The 17,393-nt window shown below is 54.6% G+C and overlaps 1 protein-coding gene across 3 annotated transcripts; it reads left to right on the top strand.

Annotated features, from left to right (window-relative positions):
* Window positions 1–1,852: 1,852 nt before the first annotated feature.
* GAL3ST1 (galactose-3-O-sulfotransferase 1) lies at window positions 1,853–17,039 on the top strand. 3 transcript variants are annotated; one of them, XM_059894865.1, is made up of 3 exons: window positions 1,853–2,002; window positions 14,679–14,818; window positions 15,601–17,039. In XM_059894865.1, exons 2-3 carry the CDS (start codon window positions 14,688–14,690, stop codon window positions 16,739–16,741), a joined length of 1,272 nt encoding a protein of 423 aa, XP_059750848.1. In that variant the 5' UTR covers window positions 1,853–2,002; window positions 14,679–14,687; the 3' UTR covers window positions 16,742–17,039. The 3 variants fall into 3 exon arrangements, with proteins under 3 accessions (XP_059750848.1, XP_059750847.1, XP_059750846.1); XM_059894864.1 differs by lacking the exon at window positions 1,853–2,002 and adding an exon at window positions 10,665–10,730; XM_059894863.1 differs by lacking the exon at window positions 1,853–2,002 and adding an exon at window positions 11,726–11,837.
* Window positions 17,040–17,393: the final 354 nt, after the last annotated feature.

The following is a 17,393-nucleotide window of genomic DNA, read 5'->3' on the forward strand; positions in this document are numbered from 1 at the left end:
CAGAGCTGCCAAGGACCCCCAGTGTGGCTTTGCCAGCAGCCTGACTTGTAACCCTGGCTGGGCCATCCTTATAGCTTCCCACTTGACCCTGGCAGGGCCCTTGCAGTAGCCCAAGGGGACATGCCCTTGCCTGGACTGCCGGTGCCTCATGGCAGAGCCAGGGCCACTCAACCCCTCCCAGGTCAGGCAGGGAGATTCTGAATGCCCCCCCCCCCCCCACCGCCAGGGTGCTCCTGTGGGCCGAGTGTTCTCAGGAGCAGGGCCCAGGATGGGGAAGTATGGGTTTGGAACTGGGCTCCTCCTTCGCCAAATCTAGGCACTTGAGGGCCTTGGCCCTCTGCCTCTCACTCTGTAGAAGTGCCCAGGCTCTATAGAAGTCTTTTGGGCAGTGTCTTCAGACCCAGCCTGTGCAGGAGGAAGGCAAGAGCTTGGGCAGGCTCTCTGGCTGAGGGAGTGGAGAACCTAGGGCTCCTGTCTCACTGGGCCTCGCCATGGGTGTGCTGTGGGTGTCAGAGAGAGATTATGTTCCACTCTGACATTCTTCATGGTGTGTGTGGGGGATGGTCTTCTAGAGTCAGGGACAGGGTCAGGGCCTCTGGAGCCAAAGTCTGCAGCCCTAGGGGATAACTTGGTCCTGCCTGGGTGCATGTACATCCCAGGGCCATGGCAGGGGTGCCAGGGCAAGGCCGGAGAGCGGGCCCATCAGTTATGGAAAAATCCTGGACTTCCCTGGTGGCGCAGTGGTTAAGGATCTGCCTGCCATTGCAAGGGCACACGGGTTCAAGCCCTGGTCCAGGAAGATCCCACATGCTGCGGAGCAACTGAGCCTGTGTACCACAACTACTGAGCCTGCGCTCTAGAGCCCACGAGCCACAACTACTGAGCCCTCATGCCACAACTACTGGAGCCCGCGTGCCTAGAGCCTGTGCTCCGTTAGAAGCCACCGCAATGAGAAGTCCGCCCACTGCAATGAAGAGTAGCCCCTGCTCACCGCAACTAGAGGAAGGCTGCGCGCAGCAATGAAAACCCAACACAGCCAAAAATAAATAAATAGGAAAAAAAAAAGATACGGAAAAATCCCTGGCAGTCATGCTGATGTGGAATTTTCCCCATTCCGGAGTCGCCCAGTAATGGCGGGGGCAGTGGGGCTCTGACGTGGCTTATGCCCCACTGGGTGGCCAGCTGGTTTTGCACTGCCCACAGCTGGAGCTGAGCATTCTCAACTCCAGGCAGGCACTAATCCCCATCCTTGGGCCTGCTCCTCTGGGGTGAAGGAGGGAAGCCTGGGACTGGAAAGAGTCAGATCCTGAATGCGGCACCTGCATCCTGATGGCACTGTCCTCAGTGATGGGCACCTTGGAGAGGGGGGCGTCAGCTGAGACCTCCCAGTGGTATGACCGCCCCTAATCCTCTCATCCACATTTCAGATGCCAAAAATGTGTCCCCAGTTTGCACTGACTCTAGAGCCAGAGGCCATATCTTCCACTGAATAAAGTTAAGCAGCTAGTGTAGCCTCCTCCTTTTTCCCAGAGCTGGGCTGCCCTCACCATCACCACGCCACCCCGTTTCCCAGGCACCCTCGAATCCTCTACAGAGCTGGGAGCTCGGCCGAGCCTCAGGGTCCGGCGGCAGGACAATGGCCCCGTTGGCACATCCGAGACAAACGCGCCTTGTTGGGCCAGCGGCGGGGGCGCGATGTTGCGCCCCGACGCGCTGAATGCGGCTTCTGTGCGACCCGGGCGGGCGCGGAGGGGAGGGGAGGGGGCCCCGGCCCGGGGCGCCCATTGGCCGCGGCGCCGGAGGGGGGGGCGGGTTGGGGGCCGGGCCAGGCTGGCGGCAGCACCTGGCCGGAGAGGGTGCGGCGGCGGCGGGGGCGGGAGCATGGTCCAGGCCCGGCCGAGCTGGGGGACCCGGCGGGTACGCCCCGCCGCCTTAGTAAGCGCCCGGGCGGCGCGGCCCGGGGCCGAGCCTGCACGCCAAGGCCGAGAAGGACGGGGACAAGGTACGTCCTGGGGGCCCAGCACCCATCACCAGATTGCGCCCTGCCTCAGTCTACCCCCTGGGGTCCAGGCCCGCGCTGCCCACGCCCGGAACTGGGGCTGCGCGCGCCAGACTCTAGACCTGAGTGGTGAGGGAGTGCTGCACTACCGCTTCAGGGTCCACGCACCTGTCCTGGCTGACAGAGGGTGGGAAGGCTGGGGCCTGGGGTTGGGGGGCGGGGGCGCAGGTTGGTGCTCGCCCGGGCCTTGGTTTCTTCCCCAGGGTCCCATTTCCAGGGTTTACCCAGTCCCTGGACTTGGGGCGGGTGGGGCTGAAGCTGGGCTGGAACTGGGAGTTCATTAATCATTAATCTTGGACATGGTGCCAGAGCCCTGGGGGAGGAGGGGCGGGGATCTTCCCTCTTCCCACCAGCCCTCCCCAGAAGAGGGGCCGTCAGAGAAGGGGCTGGGCATCAGGGTAAAAGATGGATCCCCTCTGCCTGGGGAAGGCCCTGTCCTCTACCACTTAGGGTGCAAGGCCACCAAGGAAAGGCTTGTGGGAGTGGGATGAACTCTGGTATCCAGGAATGGCCCCGTAGGTAACCCAACAGTTCCCTTGTTCCCTGGACCAGTGCTCAGAAAGGGGGTCCAGCTTGGCCTGTGCCCGTTGGTGCCAAGCCAAGGTGCTTTAGTAACATTACAGAGCAAGGCTGTGGTTCCTTCCCAGCGGGGACCCCCTCCCACCTGCCTAGAGCAGGAGAGGTGATGGGCACACATCTGGCTGCAGTAACCCACACCAGTGGGAGGGAGGGAGAGAGGGCGGCAGGCCTGACACCTGATCACCTGGGTTGCCCCGGTGACAGGTGCCATGGAAATCCTCAGGAGGACAGTGCAGTTGGGAGAATCCAACCTCTGCCTTTACAAAGAGGGTGATCTAAGGCCCAGAGAGGGTAAGGCCATGGGCAGGCCTGAGCTGGAGCAGCCCATATGCTGCTGCATTGTCCCTTGCCCCTCAGAGGAGGCATTGTTACTAACCCTATTATCCAAGGGGGGAAACTGAGGTTCAGGGGGATTCGGTGACTTGCCCAAGGTCACATAGTTCAAATGTGGCTAAACTGACTCCAAATTCAGTAACTTGCCCGAGTCCCCATTTCAGGGCCCAGCCTTGCTCAAGATCTGTTTGCCCTTCTGGGGTCCTAGCCTCTTAGATCTTCCATGGCTGCCCCCAGCCCCCAGCTCAGGACCCCTCCCCCCTTGCCTCCCTAGCTCCCAGCTCTGCCTGACACTCGGGGGGTGGGCAGGCTGCTACCCTGGGAGCAGAGACAACGGAGCCCTGTTCCCAGCTGCCACCTCGGACTGCTTCCTCCCTGCTTCTCACTTGGGCAGAGCCCTGCCTGAAGGAATCCCTGTGGACAAAGAAGCACGCCTGCTCCTGTGCATCCCCTTGTCTGATGCGCATGGGTCTGATATTTGAGGGCATGGGTCCAGTCCAGCAAGGGAGGAGTGTGTCCTTCCCTCTAGGCTTTAAGGGACTAATTGTGTCACCCTGGTGAAAGAGGCAATGATTAACCTGGGAGAACGATACACAGATGTTGGAATTCCAGGCATGGCAACAGGCTTGTGAAGGGCTTCTTGCTTCCCTCAGACTGAGCAAGGAATATGGACCATCCCTGTTTAGGAGCCCTGTCTTACTCCAGACAGGGAGGGCAGGATGGAGCAGAGCGCCCATGGGGGTCAGCGGGCTGGGGTCAGGGAACAGCCAGGTGAGGAGTGATGGTTCAGAGGAAGTGGGGTTCCAGAGGAAACATGCTTTCCTACCTGCCAGCCCCAGGGCAGAGATGGGGTGTGGCTTGGGCACCCCCAGATCTGATCCCTGTGGTGCCCAGACTTGCCATGGGACCCTAGGCAAGTCCTTCCCTCTCTGTGCCTTGATTTTCTCAGATGTGAAATCTGGGAGTCAGGGACCTTGGGTCTGGAGCATGGGAAGTATGGGTGCTTGGATGGGGAGGGTGGCCCTCCAGGAGATGGTACTGGCGGGTCCTGCCTCTCCTGCCAGGTGGATCTAGAAGGGTCATGATAATAACCCGAGATGTGTGCAAAGGGCTCCTTATGCCTCATCCCGTTTGATCCTCACAGCAAACCCATGAGAAGGTTGAAGTATCCCCATTTGTTAGGAAACCAAGGCTCAGAGAGGGGAGGTCACCTGCCCAAGGTCGCCCAGCTGGGGAGCTGGGATTTATAGGCAAACCTCTCCAGGATTAGCGAGGTGGGCGGGCAGATCCAGGGCATTGTGCATAGCAAGTGCTCAGCACCTTTTTAAAAACCTTTATATTTTACATATTTTTATGCAAACAAGTGCATAACATCCCTTTAAAAAACATTTCAGTCATGCTAGAAGTTATGGAGAATGATACTACCAACTCTCACATACTCACCTGAGGGGTTCTCGGTGATTTTGAAGCTAATAAAGAAGGGACTGACTACTTGCTTAACGTGTGTTTTGCCACTCTTCAGTTAGAGCTACTTTGGGGCGACTCAAATCTGCCATCAGGAGGGGTGGTGATTTTGCCTGGACAAAGCAGCGAGGCAAGACCTGTGGGCTTGCTCGTAGTTCTGAGCCTCGGTCTCCCCGCCGTCACATGAGCTAGCAGGTGACACTAAGCATGTCTGTGTGGTTGCCATTTGGAACCGTGGAAATGGGTGATTGACCCCGCAAAATCAAAAAATTTTCTTAATCAGCTGCCAGGCCCGGTACCCAGCTGCAGCCATTCCCCCAGCCAAGGGGGCAGTAGGAGCAAGATGTCAGGGCTCCTTGACAAGTGCCCCTCGGGAGATCCTACCCATCTCTACTCCGGCACCCCCTCCAGAGGGTCTCAGAGGGAGGAAGCTTCCAGATTCTTGCAAGTCAGTCCCCCAGCACTCCTGGATGGAGGGCCAACCTCTCCATCTGCACCTTCAACTGTGCAGCTCACACTTTCCAGCTTCTTCTTTGTCCCAGACCCTTGCTGACTCTTCCCCATTTTAGGACACTGAGGTTCAGAGACGGCAGCATGCCCGCCGTGGTCACACAACAAGGTGGGGCATGGTTCAGACTAGCCACGGTTCCCTCCTCCTCCAGCCAGACTGCAATTTTTCAAAATAGAAATGTTGCTATTTTTAATTTTAATTTTTTCCAAAGTAATACAGACTCTTTGTAAAACAAAATTATATGTGTGTAAGTATATATTTATGTGTGTGTATGTGTGTACACATATGTGCATATATATGTGTTTTTTTACTTCATTATATATTATGGGCATCATTTTAATGAGGACATATTAGACCATTTGGATGAATGTCACATATTTTTAACCATCCCCTCTTGTTGGACACTTAGGTTGTTTCTATTTTTCCCCTTCGCTAAATAATACTACAGTGAACATCTCTGTGCTCCGTCTCAGCTCTCTTGTTAGATTTTCTTCTTTGAACAAATTCCCACAGGTAGAAGTGCTGGGTCTGAGGACGGGCACTTTTAGAGCTATAGCAGTTGCTGTCAAATATGCTTTCTAAGCACTGTAGGGAGAGTCTTTCTGCTCTATTCTTAAAGTCTCCTCCATTGTCCCTGTAAGATTCCCTTCCAGCCACAGGAAACAGCCCTAGGACACCCTCACTCCACCACCTTCTCTGCCAGAGCCCTGTTCCTATGTGTGCGCACTGAACAGACAGCATGGATGCCCATCAGTCAGGGAATGGTTCACGGGAGCAGTGGTTCCACAGAATGTTCTGCAGCCGATGTCTTTGGAGGCCCTTTATCTCCTTGGGGGGCTCTTTCCCTCCCTGTTCCCGTAAGTGCAGGGGTCTTCTCCTTCCTCACCCTTTCCTTGGTGACTCCGTCTCCTCCTCTGGCCTCAATTCCCACCTCTGTGCCCATGGCCCCCAACCTCTCTCCCCCGAGATCTCTTGTGCTCTAAGCAGGGGCTCCTCCTGCTCTTTGCACATTCTACGGGCATCCCACACATCCCCCAGATTCAATGTGTCCTAAACTGAAACCGATGCTGTCCCTCTAACCCCAATACTAAACTTGCCCCTCTCAAAGCCTCCCCTAACTCAGGAACTAGCTCCACTCCCAGCCAGCCAGTCACCCCAGCAGGGATTCTTTCCTCCCCTTCTCCACACCCTGTCACCCACCAAATGCTGTCCATGCCATGACCTACAGATGGTTCCCGTCCGTTCCCGGACTTCTCCTTGGTCCAGGTCCCTTCACACCTGGACAGCTGTAACAGCCACCATCTAGGTGTGCCTGCTTCTCCCGCTCCTTCCCACCCCTACAGTTCATTCTCTATCCGGCAGCCTGATGGGAAGCCCATCTACTCACTCTACTTCTGAAGACCCTCCCAGGGCTCCCCACTGCTGACAGGATCCAAGCCAGATTCCTTAGCATGTTTCCTGAGGCCCTGAATGTCCTGCCTGCCCCTGCCCCCTTTCTGGCTGTACTGCTAATCTCCTTTGCCCACCCAACCTCTGACACGCACACGTACTGGACACTCCCAGCCAGGTTGAATATTTGTTAGTTTTTCAATTGCCCTGGGCCTTTGCACATGCTTTTCTCTTTGCCTGCTTATTCTAGGGTAACAGGTGCGTTAGTTAATGCTAGCTGTTGTAACAGATAAGCCCCAAGTTTTAAAAGGCTTAACACAATGGCAGTTTAGTTGTCATTTTCCTGAATCCAATCAGGTGTTTGGTGAGCAGGGATGCAGAGACCCAGGTTCCTCCCATCTCATGGCCCCGCCCACCTCCAGATCCTTAGAGACCCCACGCATTCATCCAGCAAGTGGGGAAGGAGACCGCAGAGAAGATCTGACCACTTAACCTCATCAGCTCTCATTCTGCTCATATTCCACTGGCCAGAATTCAGCCACATGAGGACACTGAACTGCAAGGGAGAATGGGAAATGTAGTTTAGCCATGTACCCAGGGAGAAAGGGAACTAACTGCCTTTGGAAATTGGAAAACACACTGTAGCTTCTGCCGCTGGGGCCCCCTACCCCAGCAAGTCTCCCTGGCCACGCTCCTCCCGCCTCCAGGCTGGATCAGGTGTTTTCTCCGTGCTCCAGGAAGCCCTGCCAGTGTGTCCTCTGTCACAGCATCTGCAGCTGTCAGCTTGCTCCTCTCTCACGTCCAGCACTGAGAGCCCGAGCTCCGTGCACCGGGCATCTTGCACCCCAGTGCTGGGCACAGTGCAGGTGCTCAGTAAATACCCGCAGAACAGATCAATTTAAAACTCATTGTGATCACAAAATGATGTCCACAGTCTATTGATATGTGAAAAAAACAAAATGTGCTCCCCAACAGAGACCCCTCCTATTGCCTCTATGGATAGACAGAAAAAATGTGAGGAGGCTTGTGCCGAAGCTTTAAGGGTGCTGCCCTCTGGGGATGGAGCTCTTTTCACTGTCCTCTTTATATTTTTCTGTAATTGTCTGAACTTTTTTTCATTGAGCATGTGCTGCTTTTATAATTACAACAATTTTTTTCCGGTGGGGGCAGAACCAGCCGGAGCCGACGTCACTGACACTGGGGGAAGAGACCCCTCTGGCAGGGCTGGAGGTGCAGGCTCTGCAATCAACGCTCCCACTCTGGAAAGCTTGGCTTCATGTGGCTCTTCTTTTCTTTTTTTAAACTTATTTTATTGAAGTATAGTTGATTTACAATGTCGTGTGAGTTTCTGGTGTACAGCAAAGTGATTCAGTTATACATATATATGTATATAATATATATATTCCTTTCATATTCTTTTTCCATTATGGTTTATTACAGGATATTGAATATAGTTCCCTGTGCTATACAGTAGGACCTTGTTGTTTATCCATTCTGTATATAATAGTTTGCATCTTCTAATCCCAAACACTTCTTACTTTAGAAAATGCTTTTATTGAGGCGTTTTCTTCATACTTCCCCAAACTGCTTACTAAATATGTAAAAAATCAGAGTAGTGTTTTATATCATAGCTTTTGATAAAAGCAATGAAAAGAGCCAAAGTTCTTGAGATATTTTTTAAAACAGTAATTGAGTCACATTTTCCTCTTTACCGTGTCAAGATGCTGTTGTTTTACTGAGTTGCCCTTGTCTCAGATTTAAACTATCTTGAACTATTATCATGTTGTAATTGAGATAAAAGAGGAATTTGCTCTGCATCAGCACTAACTGGTTTATCAATATCCTGTACCATTTACATTTTAAAACTGAATGTCTGTAAGATGGTTAGGCATATCTGTACAAAGCCTTACAACTGGTTGTGTATAGGAAGCTGTTCAGAGTGTTATGTGTGTATTATAGCCAGTTTTAGGCTATGGGTCACTTATCATAATTGAAAAACTAGTTACTAGTAACTTGTCCAGCCTCTAGACTAATTTTATGGGAGAGGAAATGTAAATTTCTGGAACAAAAATTGCATACAAAATTAATTGCTGTTGACAATAGCATTAGAGCATTAGTATGCATTTGCATCTTTAGAATTTCATCTTCGTTTTTCTGGAGGTAAATGAATATATAATAAAAAAGTAAAAGCCTATGTTATGCTACACTGAAATTTCCCTCTATCTTTGCCAGTTTATCTTATATTCCGCTTCTTACTTTGAGCGTCACTGGATCAGAATGTTCCTTAGGCATCTTCTAGCATTCCTCAAATAATTTTCCTAGCAAAACTCTTATTAGATGATCATTTGCCATTCTAAAATGAAGTTTTTGTACCATTAGTGCTTGTGGAAGTCTAACCCCAAAGGCCAGCTAATAAAGAACTGTATGAAAATCAGTTGAATCAAATTAATTGAATAAAATGTATACAATGCAATGTATACATTGGCTACTAGAGTAGGGTTGTTATCAAAGAGAAAAGGAAGTGATCAAATTCCAAATAGAAATATTAAGAGCAGAAGCAACAAACAGATTCTTCCTTATTGCTGGCCTTGATCCACTATGACAAAAACAATATTTAGAAATATGAAACTTTCAATGTTTAATTTTTTCAAAACTATATATTACTGTTACAGATATATATGTGTGTCAATAAAATATTTACGTGGCTCTTCTTTACTAGCTTCCCACTCCTCCCACGATCTCACCTCTTGCTCAAAAGCTTTCACTCCACTCCTACATGGACGAGGTTCTTACCCCTGTGTGACATTGGGCTTGTCACTTCCCCTCCTTGTGCCTCAGCTTCCTCATCTACAATAAAGTGGGGGATCTAAAGGACTCCCTGCAAAGATTATGAGGGTGCATGATGCATGGGAAGCCCTGAGCACAGGACTGGACTGTGGTCCAGGGTCCACGCTCATAAACCAGCATGTCTGCTATTTGATGCCAGCTCTGCCCCAACTTTCTCCCATGCATCCGTCTTCAAGCTAGCTCAGCCCAGAAAAGATAAAACATCTCTATCCCGTGCCCTGGACCTGGTTCAGCGCTCAGGGAGATCAGGACTCTAGGCCTCCCCTGTTTCGTGGGTGCTTGCCGGGCTGCTCCCCGGCGGGGTGGGGCTTTGGGGGAAGGAGCATTCAGAGCACACTGTCAGACGCCTGCTGCTCCTTGGGAGGGACTGGCAGCTGCTCGTCCTATGAAAGTGCTCGATGTGGGATAAATGACCGTCACAGTAGTGATTATTAATAACTGATGGTGATACCTGGGTCCCTAGAGCCCCACACATGGGCCATGCTGGGGGCTCTGGGCATCATTGCTGACGGAAGGATGCGGGGGGCTTTTCTGGGCACCCTCTGTCCATGGGCAAGGCTGAGCGAGAACAGACCTGAACCCAGCTAAGAACAGGATGTGAGAGATTCCAGTGCCTGGGCTGAGCCCGAGGGCCTCTGGCCCCCAGACCTGCTTCTTCCTACGGAGACCTTGGGAAGGATCAGCATCTCCGATCGGCCCAAATCCCTCAAGGCTGGTCCAGGGTGTCCTGTGCCACCATCCCTCACACAGGGTGGAGGCAGGACAGGCAGGATTCCGTACTGTACTTCTTTGATGAAGGATTTGGAGGTCAGAGAGGTGGAATCTCATCAGACTTATCCTCCCAGCCCTGGTCAGGTACTCTTCCTCCAGGGGGCCTTCCAGGTTGAGTTGCTTGCTCTCTGGGCTCTCACAGATTTTAGACAAACCTTGGTCTCAGGTTGTGTCTTGGCATCTTTAAGCCCTAGAGTTTGTTAAGTCCCTGTTTTGACTCTGGTTCTGTCTGCTCTTTGCTAACTGTGTGACCTTGGACAGGTGAGTTCACCTCTCTGAGCCTTGGTATCTTTACCTGGGGAGTGGCTAACAGTGGTACTTGACTCATAGGGTAGCTGTGAGACTTAAATGAGATGTGATTGGAGGAGAAGTTAGCTTCCCCAAACTCACCTGCCTCCCTGTCCCTCCCGTGGCCTTCAAGCCAGTCCCAGGCTCTCTGCAGGGCTCTGCGGCTGCTTGTCCTTGGCCCAAGGACGCCAGGGACCTTGCTGAGCCCTTGGATGAAGGAGCTGCCTGGCTGCTGAGGTCCAGAGAGGGTTGGGGACCACCCGGGGGCAGAGGGCCAGGGCAGCACCTGCAGGGTACAGGGACATGCCACCTGCTCTCCCCGGGGAGGGAACTCATGAATATTCACACCCACTAGAGCATGAGGGAGCCAGCCAGCACACTCCTGGGTGTCACTGGAGCGTTCCTGTTTCCCAGTGACCGCAGAGGCAGTCTGGGAGTCAGATGTGGCTCAGTCAGGGAGAGGAAAGGGGCATCCAGACACGGCCGGGGGTGAGTGTGTCTTCCTCTGCCCCGCGCACGGGCCCCTGGGGGGAGCAGGACTGGGACTGAGACCTGCCTGGTGGTGATGCTCTAGGCCAGAAGGTTCACCATCCCGGGCTCGGTTTCCCCGTGTGCATGCTGTGGGGGATGAGTCCTGTTTCTCCTTTGTTCCCTGGAGTGTGCTGGTCCAGCCAAACAGGAGGATTGCTGGGCCTGGCCTGGGGCCAGCCATTGGCACAGATGGAGGGTGATGTGGCTAGGGTAACCCAGAAGGAGAGGATTAGATAGGGTGGGCTAGGGAGGGGGTATGGTCTGCCCTGAGTGCCGGAGACTGTCACCACCATAGCCGAGGAAGGAGACTCAGGTTCTGGCCCTGTCTTTGCTACTGCTGCACTGTGTGACCTTGATGGTGGCTCTGCCGTTTCTGAGCCTCAGCCTCCCTGCTGCACTGTCTTCCAGGCTACAGGCCGTGAGGCTCGGGCCAGGCTGAGATTGTCCTTGGTACCCCATGGACTTAGACCTGGGACCGTCAGCTGCCTGCAAGCCTCAGCCTTCTGTGATGGAACATCCAGCTGTGCACACCCTCCTTCCCACGGGCTTGGGCTGGGCCTGGGACATGCCAGGCAGAGGCCGCCATGGACAAACGGGAAGATGCACATTGCAGGCCAACAGACCTGAACTCGAATCCCAGGCCTGCCCGCTGCCTTGCGACCCTGGGCAAGTCACGTCACCTCCCAGAGCCTCGGTTTCTCCATTTGCAAAATGGGTGTGACAGTGGGGTCTGCCTCCCAGGATAGCTGGGTGGAGTCAGTGAGATGCTCTGAGGAGACCCCATCCCAGGGCCTGGCTCGTAACAGGGCTCAAAAGTGAAACCAGAGGGTGGAAAGGGCCCAGGGCCCGGCACCTAGCAGGGCAGGGCCCGGCTGGTTTTGAGGAAGCCAAAGTGGGGGAATGAACAAACGAATGAGGGAAGCAGTGATGGGGGTCAAGGGGGCGGTCCTGGGCGGGGCCAGGCAGAGCCTGATTGGTGGTCCTGGGAGGCTGGTCTGCCCCCTGCTGCCTGACCTGCACACAGAGCCTTGCCAGCCGCCTCCCAGAGTTCTGGAAAGTGCCGTGGTGAGTGGGGCTCCTGGGGCAGGAGTGGGCCCCGGGGTTTTTTAGAGGGCAGCAATCCGAACCCCTCTCCGTTTTAAAGTCAGAGAAACCAAGGCCCAGGGCCCCACTCAGGGTTGGGGCTCACATCTGAGGCTCTGGCCTGGCCCAGGGCTCTGTCCTGATATTTGCTGGGACCCCTGAGGAACAGGAGGCTGGTGGGGTCACTTGAGGCAGGGGGCAGGTTTGTGCTTGGTCGGGGTGGGGGGCAGCCACTCCTTGTTCAGGGGGAGCCCACCCTGAGGGCGACAAAGACAGGAACCCGGAGCAGGTCCCCACGCTCTTTGAGCGATAACTATGCGCTAGTCGTTTTGCCAGCCCCATCTCAGGAAAAGCCAGCACTACCAGCTTCCCCACTTAACAGATGAGAAACGGAGGCTCCAAGGGGTTCCTGTGATTGAAACACAGGCCCGGGGCTTCCAGGTTGGCCCCTCCCCTCTCCTGAGGCTTCTTCGTGACCAGACCTTCGCTAGCTGACTTTCCCAACCTCGCAAGCTTTATCTATTATTTAAATATAGTAAATACATGTTATTGCCTTTTTCTGATTAAAAGTAATACGTGCTCCTTAAAAAAAATGCAACCCTTACAGAAATGCATAATATAGAAAGCGATTACCTTTTATACCCCTCCCCCAGCTACGCAGAGAATACCACTGTTAAAACTTAGAATATGCCCCTCCAGTGGTTTCTTTCTGGGCCTATGTATATTTACCTATTGCCTATATGGATTTGGGGGCATAGTGTTCCAGAACTTTCTTTTTCCACATTAGTAGATCATGGTGTGTTTTCGAGCCAGTCCACTCAGCTCCACCTTGCTTCTTTTTCTTTTCCTTTTTTTTTTTTGTTCAGCAGGTACAGATGCCTCCATCTAGGAAGGGGCCTTGGTTTGTGGAACAGGTGCCCTGCTGATGGACACTGAGGTTATTTCTAACTTTTTTCTGACCAAACCGCCATGAACACCCTTGCATGGGTGACTTTGCCCAAGTGTTTTTGCAGAATAGTTGGAATTGGAAGAGCTTGTACCTTCCTCCTTTGATAGGCGTACCGGAAACGCTCTCACACTCTCGTCCACCCTTGACCCTGTCCACCTTGCCCACCTAAGAGTGAACAGAGATATGTCATTGTCACCAGGGAAGCCAAATTCCCTCTTATATAGTTCCTTCCTCTGCAAATTTCTTCTTCATGTCCTTTCCTGTGAGGACAACTTTGTAGATGAGAAGCGGAAAACTCAGGGACTGGTCAGGCAGACCTGGAGTACCCATTCTCTGGGAAAGGTTTGTGCGTGCCTCCGGTCACTTTTCCAGGGGGAATTACATGGGGTCCTCCTCCAGGCTGACTGGCTGACCTCTGGCCGCAGGGTCAGTGGTGACGTGCCATGCGTGTGATCACGGGGCAGCACGCGTGATCTCTCTTGGCCTCTGGGGCCCAGGGCCTAGCGTAGCATGCACCACAGCAGCAGTGGAAAGTTTTGGACCTTGGCTTTGCAGCTAAGGGGCAGTGGGAAGGCCCCCAAGTCCCAGCTCTCTCCTGGACCCCCCATGGCTTAGCCTGAACTGCCCCCATTACAGCTCAGGCCTCAGCCCCCTGCCGACAGGGTCGCCACAGTTAGACCTAAAACCTACTACCCCCCAAACTGAAAACAAACAAAAAAACCAGGACACCTAGTTAAGTTTGATATTCAGAGACATATTGAATAATCTTTAGTATAACTATATCCCTGGCAATATTTGGGACACATGTATACTAAAAACAGTTTTATTTGTTGTGGGTTTTATTTTAAATTTTATTTATTTATTTATCTTTGTCTGCGTTGGGTCTTTGTTGCTGCACGCAGGCTTTCTCTAGTTGCATGAGCAGGGGCTACTCTTCATTGCGGTGCGCAGGCTTCTCATTGCGGTGGCTTCTTTTGTTGCGGAGCATGGGCTCCAGGCACGCGGGCTTCAGTAGTTGTGGCACATGGGCTCTAGAGCGCAGGCTCAGTAGTTGTGGAACACGGGCTTAGTTGCTCCGCGGCATGTGGGATCTTCCCGGACCAGAGCTTGAACCCGTGTCCCCTGCATTGGCAGGCGGATTCTTAACCACTGCGCCACCAGGGAAGTCCCTATTTGTTGTTTATCTGAAATTCACACTTATCCGGTTAATCCTGCCTGCCGGCAGTTGGAGAAAAATGGCGTGTGGGCAGAGGCCGGGCCGGCTGTGTGATCTGAGCCCTCTCCTTCCTCGCTCTGAGCCTCAGTTTCTCCATCTGGCTCCCCTACAGACTCCATGGGCACGGGGGCCAGTAAGGAGAGATGAGGAGCCTTGGCCCCTCACTGGGCAGCTGGGAAGGGTGGCACGGGAGACAGGTGGGCTGGCTGGGCCTTCTGAAAGGTGAGGGATTCAGGCCCAGGCCCCTCCCTGTAGACAAACCTGGCCCCAGGCCTGGGGGGACAGAGCACTGGGAAAGGGTCTTCTTTTCCTTTTTACCTAGGACATGATTTCATTATGAAGCCCCAAAAGGTGTAAAAAATAAACTAATGAACACCCACGTACGCAGCACTCAGCTTAAAAGTTAAAACCGAACCAGGCAGCAGAACCTTCTCCCTGCCACACTCCCTAGCCTCTCTTTGCATTGGCTTTGCCCAGCGGGTCCATCTGCAGCCCAGTGTCTCTCTGTCCCTGTCTGGACCTGCTGGGGGGCCACAGAGCTGGCAAAGGCAGGTCCCAATGTTGAAGACTGCCTCTCAAGCCAGCCAGGCCTGAGATGGTGGTGGGGGCTCCCTGGGGCCAGCCCCCTAACGCTTTCCCTGCTCTGTACTCCCCACAGGTGTCTGAGATGCCGCTGCCGCAGAAGAAGCGCTGGGAGTCCATGGCCAAGGGGCTGGTGCTGGGAGCACTCTTCACCAGCTTCCTGCTACTGCTGTACTCCTATGCTGTCCCCCCGCTGCACACTGGCCTGGCCTCCACGTGAGTGGCCCTGCTGGGCAGCCGAGGGCTGGGGGTGGGGGAGGGTTGGCTCCTGCCCCCGTGATCACGGTTACCTCCTGGGTGGCCACACTGTGCCCTGCATCATGCTGTGCCGGGCAGAAATCCCACTGAGAGCAGGACACCCTGTGGAACCCTAGGCCTCAGTGTCCTCATCTGTGAAGTGGGTATAGTAACAGAGCCTGACATGGAGCATAAGAATCAAATAACACCATCTGCACGGTGGGCTCCAATGGGGCCAGGAGGTGGGGAGGACCTGTCCAAGAGCACACAGCTGGCACAGGCCTGGATTCAAACTGGGGTCTGTCTGCCTCCAAGCCTGGCTCCTAACCATGAGTCCACCCCACCTCCCCACGGGGCTGTTCTGCCCAGGCTGCAGCACAGCCTGTGCCCTTAATTGGAGGTATTAAGTTGAACTAGAGGAAACTGCTAATAACTGACCATTTCGGCCTGCAAAGTTTCACGTGGTCCTACCTAATGCTAATTCATGATAAATGTACTTCACGGTGGCCATGAATGAGACGTGTTATTGTCCTCACAGCAACACCACGAACAGGCTTATTGTCCCCATTTCACAGATGAGGAAAGAAAGGCCAGAGAAGCCAAACAACTGACCCAGGCCTTGCAGCCTGAACGCAGGCCCATCTGGGTCCCTGGGCTCCCCTGCCACACACCCCACCCCCAGCAGCCCGCTCTCTAGACCTGGGGTAGCGGGGCCCGGGGTGCTAAGTCCTGAGGCTCTGCCACCACTCCATCCCCGGCAGGACCCCCGAGGGCGCAGCACCCTGCTCCCCGGCCCTGAGTGAGCCAGAGGCACCGACCCCGGCCAACGGCTCGGCAGGAGGCTGCCAGCCGAGGCGCGACATCGTGTTCATGAAGACGCACAAGACAGCCAGCAGCACGCTGCTCAACATCCTGTTCCGCTTCGGCCAGAAGCACGGGCTCAAGTTCGCCTTCCCCAACGGCCGCAACGACTTCGACTACCCGGCCTTTTTCGCACGCAGCCTGGTGCAGGACTACCGGCCCGGGGCCTGCTTCAACATCATCTGCAACCACATGCGCTTCCACTACGACGAGGTCCGGGGCCTGGTGCCGCCCAACGCCACCTTCATCACTGTGCTCCGCGACCCCGCCCGCCTCTTCGAGTCCTCCTTCCACTACTTCGGCTCCGTGGTGCCCTTCACGTGGAAACTCTCGGGCCGCGACAAGCTGGCCGAGTTCCTGCAGGACCCAGACCGCTACTACGACCCCCACGGCTACAATGCCCACTACCTCCGCAACCTGCTCTTCTTCGACCTGGGCTACGACAGCGACCTGGACCCCCGCAGCCCGCAGGTGCAGGAGCACATCCTGGAGGTGGAGCGCCGCTTCCACCTCGTGCTCCTGCAGGAGTATTTCGACGAGTCGCTGGTGCTGCTCAAGGACCTGCTGTGCTGGGAGCTGGAGGACGTGCTCTACTTCAAGCTCAATGCCCGCCGCGCCTCGGCAGTGCCGCGCCTCTCCGGCGAGCTGTACCGGCGCGCCACGGCCTGGAACGTGCTGGACGCCCGCCTCTACCGCCATTTCAACGCCAGCTTCTGGCGCAAGGTGGAGGCCTTTGGGCGCGAGCGCATGGCCCGCGAGGTGGCCGCCCTGCGGCGCGCCAACGAGCGCATGCGCCGCATCTGCATCGACGGCGGCCACGCGGTGGACGCCACCGCCATCCAGGACTCGGCCATGCAGCCCTGGCAGCCGCTGGGCACCAAATCCATCCTGGGCTATAACCTCAAGAAGAGCATTGGGCGGCGGCACGCGCAGCTCTGCCGGCGCATGCTCACGCCCGAGATCCAGTACCTGATGGACCTGGGCGTCAACCTGTGGGTCACCAAGCTCTGGAAGCTCATCCGGGACTTCCTGCAGTGGTGACGCCCGCCTGTGGAGGAGGGCTGGGCAGGGGCCCGCTGGCCTCCCCCCATGGCCCTCCTGGTGCCACCCCAGCCCCTGGGGTGAGGCGGGGCTGCTGCAGGGGTGCAACCAGTCAAGGACTGGGCCCACCGCACACAGGGCCTGAGATCAGTATTTGACTAATTATAGTTTTTTGGTTTTGGGTTTTTGGTTTTTTAAATTAAATCCCCTTCCCTCCAAAAAAGAATGTTCTATTTTCTGGCTCCCCTTAAAGGGGAGACTTCAGAAGTAAAAGAATTTGATGTGTTTTTGTTAATCAGCCTCAGTGGTGCTGACTGGCGGGGCCCTGGTGTGTGTGGGGTGACTGGTGGGGATTGGGGGACCCCAAGGGAGCATGGTGGGCACCTGAGTGTGTCTGTGGGGCAGAGCCCAGTGGTATGGCAGGGTTTGGTGTGTATGTGTCACATGCTGAAGCCCTGTGTGGTTGAAGGGGTCCCATGAGCTACCAAGACCTGGAAGACTGTGTGTGTGTGTATGTGTGTGTGTGTGTGTGTGTGTGTGTGTGACAGGGAGGTGGGGAGAACTTGGTGGAGCCATGAACAGCAGGCCCAGGGCCCAGGCTAACGGTTCCTCGTGCAATCTCATTAATCCTCACGATAATCCTTTGAGGTAG

This window comes from Balaenoptera ricei, chromosome 14, assembly GCF_028023285.1.
Source record: "Balaenoptera ricei isolate mBalRic1 chromosome 14, mBalRic1.hap2, whole genome shotgun sequence".
NCBI classification, from domain to species: Eukaryota; Metazoa; Chordata; class Mammalia; order Artiodactyla; family Balaenopteridae; genus Balaenoptera; species Balaenoptera ricei.